The 8,754-nt window shown below is 33.5% G+C and overlaps 1 protein-coding gene across 1 annotated transcript in view; it reads left to right on the plus strand.

The window, feature by feature from the left end:
* The window catches only part of LOC134695250 (chitin synthase chs-2-like), a 45,436-nt gene extending 37,652 nt beyond the window's left edge, over positions 1-7,784 (plus strand). The window contains exons 14-16 of the mRNA XM_063556468.1: positions 2,175-2,410; positions 6,090-6,284; positions 7,193-7,784. Coding sequence (XP_063412538.1) covers positions 2,175-2,410; positions 6,090-6,284; positions 7,193-7,784 — 1,023 coding nt within the window. The remainder of the gene's footprint in view (positions 1-2,174; positions 2,411-6,089; positions 6,285-7,192) is intronic.
* The last annotated feature ends 970 nt before the right edge of the window (positions 7,785-8,754 follow it).

The raw sequence follows: 8,754 nt of genomic DNA on the forward strand, positions 1-8,754 counted from the left end.
AATAGCAAAATTTTGAGACATGTGCATGCACTTTTCTAGTCCTGTACAAATGTACAATACCTATGACAAATATCTTACCTAAACTTGTAGCGATTGATGGGTAGATAAGTTTTATTATGACGTCATGCATATAGTAGAAAAAAAAACTGCTTTTAGACTGTTTTGATAATTTTCGTATGCAGTTTTCTAAAATAAAATGTACATGTTATTCCCACAACGTTCTGGCCATGACAACAATTTTAAAAGAGGGACGAAAGATATCAAAGGAACAGTCAAACTCATAAATCTAAAACAAACTGACAACGCCATGGCTAAAATGAAAAAGACAAACAGAAAAACAATAGTACACATGACACAACATAGAAAACTAAAGAATAAACAACACGAACCCCTCCAAAAACTAGGGGTGATCTCAGGTGCTCTGGAAGGGTAAGCAGATCCTGCTCCACATGTGGCACCCGTCGTGTTGCTTATGAGATTACAAATCCGGTAAATAGTCTAATTCGATAGGTCACATTTATGAAAGGGAAGGGGATTGTAGCTACGACGTAAGGAACATATCCAATATCATTTGTGAAACGGTTATTCCATAACGGTCATCCAACTTGTGATGGCGTCCGTAGAATTTACGAAGGGATGATTTCAACTTCACCATTTGGAACTCTTGGTTTATTAGCTTCCTTGTAAGCAGCAACCCTCCATCAAGAAAATCATGGTAGGAAATGCAACCACGGGAATATCGTATCATTTGGGAGATATTTCCCCGTATGCAGGTGCTGTCGGAATGTTGCTACTTAGAAATGGAAAGTTCACTATTGGAAAGCTAAAATCATCTCTTTTGTCGTAAAGTTTTGTTTTCAACCGCCCCTCATTGTCAATTTCTAGATGTTAGTCAAGATATGAAGCCGACTTAACTGTATCTGTAGTATCCTTTATCTCTAGTTCGAAGGGATAGTTGCGTTCCACAAAGTCACCAAATTTTGAATTGTTTAACCTAGTCCACCACCTCCCACAACCCCAAAAGCCGTCCAATTCATCCAAATTAATGTCTTCTACCATTCGACAAACAATTTTAAATCACATTGAGCTTTGTTATCAGTGATTTTATTCCTGTTTCCATAATGAATTGAGCTGGTTCTTTCATAGTACATGAATATATATCCAGTTCTTGCAATTCAACTCCAAATTTATCTTCACCACTGGATCCATTACCGGCAATCAAATTCAATATAAGTTACAATTCTTCCCTTTCCGCCAAGCGTTTATACAGTATGATCTCGTCCACAAGTATTTCAGGCATATCTCCTCCATTTTTGGCCATTTTATCCGATTTTCGTTGAGTTATTGTTGGCAGATCCTGCCTGCAGACCACCGCCTGTCATTATGTTATGTTGTAGAAAATCCTTAGCAGTGACGTCATTATTGTATTGATATCAGATTGTTTACAATTCAAACTTTAGTTTATATCATAAATATAGATTTTCTTAAAATCACCTAAAGTCTTTTGCTGAAATCTGTGAGGTTTATTTTCTGTACACGATGCTTATTTATTTCCAGTAAAGTGATTTCTCTTAAAATGGTCAGCTATCTGGAATGTTGGGTAGTCTCGTAATGACTGGTTTAAACCATAAATACCCCGTAATGATGCCGTGTTGGCCGTAATAGGCACTGATTCGATTTTAGTTGAAAATGGGCATTCAGGCAAACATTACATTAGGTGGTTAATAAGTGATTATGATATTCATCTACACCTTCACACATGTTGTTATTTATGCAAAAAGGAACTCTTGTTTCTAAAGTTCAAGATTGCAAAAGACATCTGTCGACATACACACACAAGCAAATATAAAGCATATAATTAAAAAACAATTTCGAAAAGCTTGGCTGATGAATTGTTCTTAAAAAATTATTATCACTTCTAGGTCATTGCTGAAAGTTCATTGTACCTCAACTCGTTGATTTCGCTCAATGACTTATTTTTATTGCTGTGCAGAGTCTTTTTGTTTTACAGTATGTTGACGTTATTTATTTATTTTAATTTAATAGTGATTTTCCAATTAAAAGATATGCTTAACTCCAATTTGGCTTGTGCTTTTGACTTTCAACTATTTAAATAAACATTTATAATATAATACATTCATATAACACGCTAATATCAGTTTATTTATTTTCAGGAAATAGGCTGTATTTTTCATGGCTTTATCTATTTCCTGGCAATTCCATCTATGTCAATGCTGTTAATGATATACGCTTTAGGAAACATAAATGACATATCTTGGGGTACCAGAGATTCTAGTCCCGTAGATGGTCATTCGGCCAATTCTAAAAAATCTAAACAGTATGGAATACTGAGTTGGTTTTTTGGTTCAAAAGGCACAGATAACCCATTTTTAATTGGAACAATGTTTAGGTATGCACAGAAAATTATAAAAGAGGCGTCAGTGTTGATAGACATATCTAGCTGTACGATTTGAATACGACGGCGAATTATATTAGTATAGGTGAAATTCAAGTTTATTAATTGTTTGCACTTTAACTGAAAATAACTTTACTTGGGGTTATTATCTTTATACTATTAAAGGAAAACGTATAGATGTCGAAGTGAAAAACAAGTTGGAAAAAAGGAATTGTGTAAAAGAGAAGTGAAAGGTACTAATGTGACTTTGAAACTCATAGGTAGAAAATAAACTGACAACACCATGGCAAAACAAGAAGGAGGTAAAAAAGACAATCAACAGTATACAGACACAACATAGAAAAATAAAGTTTGAGCAACACGAATCCCACCAAAAACTGGGGTGACCTCAGGTGCTCCGGAAGTCATGGAAGTGTAGACAGATCTTTCTCCACATCTGTCACTCGTTGTGTTGCTCGTGTAAGTACAACCCCGGTGATAAGTATAATTCAGTAGGTTGCTTTTGTGGAAAAGGGGGGATTGTTATTGGAATATATTTGTCGTCATATATTTGTCGTCATTTGTGAAACAGATATTACATAACGGCCATCATACTTGTAATGGCGGGCTATTAAATTTTTCGAAGAGATGATTTCAACTTCACAACTTAGAACTCTTGGTTCAACTGATTCCTTGTAAACAGCAATCGTCTATTAAGGAAATCATGATAGGGAATGCAAGCACTGAAATGCCTATCAACTGCGAGCTATATACTAAATATGTAGGAGTGTTGCTTCATAGAAATGAAAGCTCACATTTGGGAAGCTGAAATCATGTATCCGCCTTAAGACAAGATACATTGTTGTTCGTTGGCCATTCTTTTTTTTATCCCAAGCAGGACCAATTCTTTGAATTTGTATTTTAGTTTAGAATGGGAAAAACTTGTGTAAACGGTAGAAAAGTCATGTTTTAATACTATTGCAAGCGGAAAACATCTTAGATTGTAAATACTCTAACAGAAAATATCAACATCTGAATCAAGTCGCTCTAGAGGATGCCCGACTTTGATTGATGATAAAATTGATGTTAATAATTTAGAGTTAGTGTAAATGGAGAAACTGGAAAACACAGCAATATAAAATTCTGTGTAAGGGAACTATGCAATTTATGTACCCGATACAAAGAAGGGAGATCTAGTTTTTCATATTTGGTTGAAGTTCCAAAGAAACATAGAATTGGCTTATAATTATTCAGGATTTCCCCCTTGGTAAGTGTCGTTTGGGTAAATGTTGAGTTTCCAAAAGATTTTAAATACCTCATGCCTTTATCAAGCAGTCAGTTTTCAGGTCGCAAGAAAACAAAACGTAGCAAACAACAACACAAACCGAACTCCAAGGAAAATTTAAAACGGAAAGTCCCTTAACAATTGGCAAAATCATAAGCTCAAACATCAAACGAATACAAAACACATGTCATATTCCTGACTTGTCACAGACATTTGTTTATGTAGAAATAGAAGATTCAACCTGGTTTTAAAGTTAACTCAACCTCTCACTTGTATGATAGTCGCATAAAATTCCATTACATTGACAACATTGTGAGAACAAAACAAACAGACATAATGTCAAAAACATGCGTACGTACAGCAGTCAACGTTGTGTTATAATATCAATCACTATAAAATAAAAACAATTATGTCAACAAAGAAAATCAAAATGACATATAGACAAAGCACATATGCTATAATGAAACAAAAGAATACAAAAAAATGACACCAGCTCAACAATACAATAGCGGGATGTACAAGTACCGAGCCACGTCTTAATAATATTTCCAAAAATGGACAAAACAGTAAACGTTCATAATTTAGAAAGACAAATAAAAGAACACTTTAACACATAATAAAGATGATAAACAGTGTCAGTATCTATAATCTATATATCAAGACCATCATGTATTATTTGTAAAGTTGATACGAAATATTTATCAACAAAGTCTAGGTATTTTCCAATGAACTTTGTTTAGAAAAAGAGCGAAACGTTCTTTGACATAAATCTGGTTCATCAATTTTTTGCTCTGACACCGGTGATAAAAATAAAGTATAAAATTTTCTGCATTCAAATTTATCCGAGAAATAACTTGTATTTAATCTAATCATATGAGGTATGATTTAATTTTTTGACGCATTTCTAAAAGCAAATTTCATAATCAAGTTGGTTTAAGAATAGTAAAGTTATAACTTCTTACACTCTCAGGCGTCGAACGTATTTGAAATTAAAAAAATGTGTATGCCTATGACGTTACGCGCGATGTTCGTACCTCCTTGAAAAATCGGTGTAGTTGACATAATGCAAGTCCAAAATATTTTATTTTGTGATATCATATTCATTGTTATTGTACGCATTTTGAACAAAAATGGGTTTTTTTAAATAAAGAAGAAAAATATTTGTTGAAACTATGTTTTATGCTGCATGCGACAAGCTTCAGTTTCGAAAAAAGGCTATTTTCAGACTGTCCCGCGTAACATATTTCTTTTATTGTAACCACTTAACTGTGATTTTCTTCTAAACTATTTAATATTTTGAAAAACGGTTTTTTCCATTAGTTAACAAAGAGGTTCCTTCATTTTTTATGCATTTTTTATGACGTTTTGATGACATCATAGAAAAATAAAGTGTTCCATACTACAAGGGCAAATCTGTCCCACGGGAGAAAAAAAAATGGTATTCCAGATTTGAGAATCAAAAACATTTATCTAAAAGGAAAAAGGTTAGTATTTGTATTTACTACATCAATGTTATTTTGCTTAATTTTATGAATTTAAGAACAAATATCCTGAAAAATGATATATGGTAATTTATGAGCAATTTTTTAAAGGCTTACAAGGTTGTCGCACCGCCATTTTTTGACGTAAAAACGAACTCAACTCAAATTTACGTCAATTGTTTGCTTATCAGAGCTCTTATAATGGTAGAATTTTTTTATTTTTTAAAATGTTGTTTTTCTTAATTTTTCAAAAATCTAAAGTACATCAATTTTCGATAAGTAGTTAAAACGCGTCGTCGATTTTGCGGAGTCTTACAAGAATGTCGCACATGCTTAAAACCAACGTTTCAGTCGAAGTTTTGGTTTGAACTTTACGAAATATTCGCGACGTTATGTTACGCTTACATGTACGAACATCGCGCGTAACGTCTATGAATCTTTATATTTTTGTGGTTGTGTATAATATTTATGTTAGAAGTTTACAATTGTAAGCATGTAAAGTTAGACCTTCAAACGCAGCCCATCGCTGTCATTAAGAGAGAGAGAGAGAGAGAGTTACTTCAGAAATAGTAATTTAATTTCTAATTTTTCAAAACCAAAAAATAGAATTATTTTCAGCTATCGTTCAAGCTTAATATTTTTCGCAAAAGATTCATATTTGTTTTTTTTCTATACAATTCAGGTTTATGGGTTTGGTTTAATGAAAGAGACAACATTCACCCAGATTTGATCTCTGTTGCACGTATATAGTCTAATTGGCAATCATAATACAGCGTCTGAAAAATACTGAACTGTACATCCTTTATTTATTCATCTATTTATAATGTATTAATAATTTTGTTTCATTGGCGACATCCGCTGCATTATTGACGCTCACTGAAATGCACGAAATTTATATAATCTTCTTACAATGATAACTATTTATTAGATGTGTGTGCTGTTCCCGAGCAGAAGCAGAAGACTCCCGAAATAAATCAATTACAAGTAACCTTAATAATACAGAATCACAGAAAACGGAAACCAGTTTTTCGACATCACAAACGGGAGTGCTGTCAGGTGCAAATCAAATGAGACCTCAGCATAAAGACCACGAAGAAGTAGAAACAGAATCAAGTAAGTCGCGGTATGAAATATTCAGACAATTTGAATGTAAAACATATTTAGGTTACAATGGAAGAAAAAACAACGTGCAAATGATTATATTTGAATCTAATTCAACTTAAACTTGAAACAAGGCTTTTAATTTTGTATTAACATCATATAGTTTTGAAATGCAATGCGCATTATATCAAACCTGGTTTTATAGCTAGCTAAACCTCTCACTTGTATGCAAGTCGCATACAATTATATTATATTGACAACAATGTGTTAGAAAACAAACAGATAAATAGTTACTGTTGTTTAACTAATCGTTTTGGAATGTAGTTGTACTTTGATATATTACATTGAAATAAAATTAACCCTAAACCTACCTGTTGTTGCAGAACAATTTCGTGTGTGTGTGCTTGACAAATAATACGAACCATTATTTTCAGGAATTCCTTACTGGATAAAGCACTTGGGCACAGGACATAAACAACAAACTTTGATAAATTCAGAAACAAAATTTTGGAAGGAACTCATTAAAACCTATCTCGAACCATTGGATACTTCTTTTGATGAACAAGAAAAAATTAAAAAAGAATTGACGCAACTGAGGAACAAAGTTTGCTTATCCTTTCTTTTATTAAACGCGTTGTTTATTACAATTGTATATACCTTGACAGAAGTAAATAAGCAAGAAGGAGGAACACTTTCTATCCCACTACCGTGTGGGGTGCCAAACACACACAGCAAGGGTTACGGGCAAGGTCATATAGAACCTATATCATTTGCATTTACTGCTGTATTTGGTATAATGCTATTCATACAATTCATTTGTATGCTTTTTCACCGTTACTCAACTCTGTTGCATGTCATTTCTATACCGGAAGCGAAAATAGATATCAAAAAATTTTTACGCAAAATACAGCTATTCTGTTGCAAATGTAGGAACATAGATGAAACTCAAACACCCGTCAGTCTTGTAGATGCATTAAATCTCGTAAAAGGAATGCAGAGACCTCCTGTTAATGAAATTACAGATGATAGCAACGAACAAGACGTAGAAAATATTTGGGAAAGGGTGAAGCGCGATACAAGAAGTATTAATCAGGGCACGTTGGATAGAAACTTTCTGAGAAATTTTGCAAGTTTTCAGACAACCGATTTCAACAAGGAAACATTTAAGGGGAAACATGAAGAGGAGAAAACGTCGTTTTTTCGTAACGAGTTCGGTTCGGGACTTACCAATAGATCTGTTAAAACTCTCATGTCGATTAGGGGGAATGAAGTCTTACAGGAACAAATCAAACATAAAGCAATAAAGCGAATGGAACAGCTGAAGAAAGAAAGAGCTCGGTTAAAATTTCAGGCTGCAGGTGCACAAGTGGTTGGGGCGTTCAATCCAGATGTTGCAAATGTTGCAAGACAAGCAATGATAAAGAAAACTCTAAGCGAACATGATACGGAAATAAAACAGACAATGGAATTCGATGAAACAGTGCAAAAAACAATAATGGCAGATGCAGATACATTATTTTGATTACAAAAGCCTAATTCATTACAATGAGGTAGAGTTGCAGTGGAACATATTATAGAATAGTGTTTTTTTCTATTGCTTTCTTTGTGATTAATGTATTCGGAAAAAATACGTATATTTGTTTAATGTTTTCGTAGGTACATTGTACTGTATGGTAGTGGGCAGTACGTCATGCCAGAAATTCGTACTATCCGTATTTGTATAATCTTTGATGGCATGATAATAAACCGCTAACGGCAGGAATTGTGCTTGATTTTCATATTTTAACAACGAATTCCGACTTCTTTTAAACTGAGTTTTAATATGCGTATTACTTTTTGTATGTGTATTCCACATTGGTAAGAATTGTAGAGGAAGGGTTGAGATCAGACTCGTCGCATTTATGCGCCTGTCCCAAGTCAGGTACTTATAGCCTTTGTTAGTTTTGTAATTTTTTTTTATATCAGTTCATTTATGTGTTCCGGCGTTTAGTGTGACATCCAATTTGCAGAACTAGTATATATTATTGTTAAGGGGCCAGCTGAAGCCCGTTTCCGGGTGCGGTAATGTTCTAGTTGCATTGAAGACCCATTGGTGGCCTTGTGCTGTTTGGTCCGATTGTTGTTTCTTTCACATATTCTCCGTTTCCATTCTAAATTTTATTCGTATTAATCAACAAATTGTTACCTTCTTCAGAATTAAATTTGTAACCCCAATACACGGTCACATAGTTTACATCGGTAAACTACTATTAATAGAAACTATTCACTCTAATGTAGTATTTTTTTTTTATTTATTCAAAACGTAAAGTTCCAACGTTTTCTGAGAGAAACCTTTTGGTTCTGAAGTCAATCTTTGGATTTTATACATACATCTTTTTCTTTTGATTTACTGAATAATTTATTGAATTTAGCATTTCAATAATCTACAATTCGATATATTTTTATATTGCAGTTTACTTGTCTTTCATTTATAATTCCCGGTCAGTGCGAGC

The sequence above is a fragment of the Mytilus trossulus genome, chromosome 13, assembly GCF_036588685.1.
Source record: "Mytilus trossulus isolate FHL-02 chromosome 13, PNRI_Mtr1.1.1.hap1, whole genome shotgun sequence".
NCBI classification, from domain to species: domain Eukaryota; kingdom Metazoa; phylum Mollusca; class Bivalvia; order Mytilida; family Mytilidae; genus Mytilus; species Mytilus trossulus.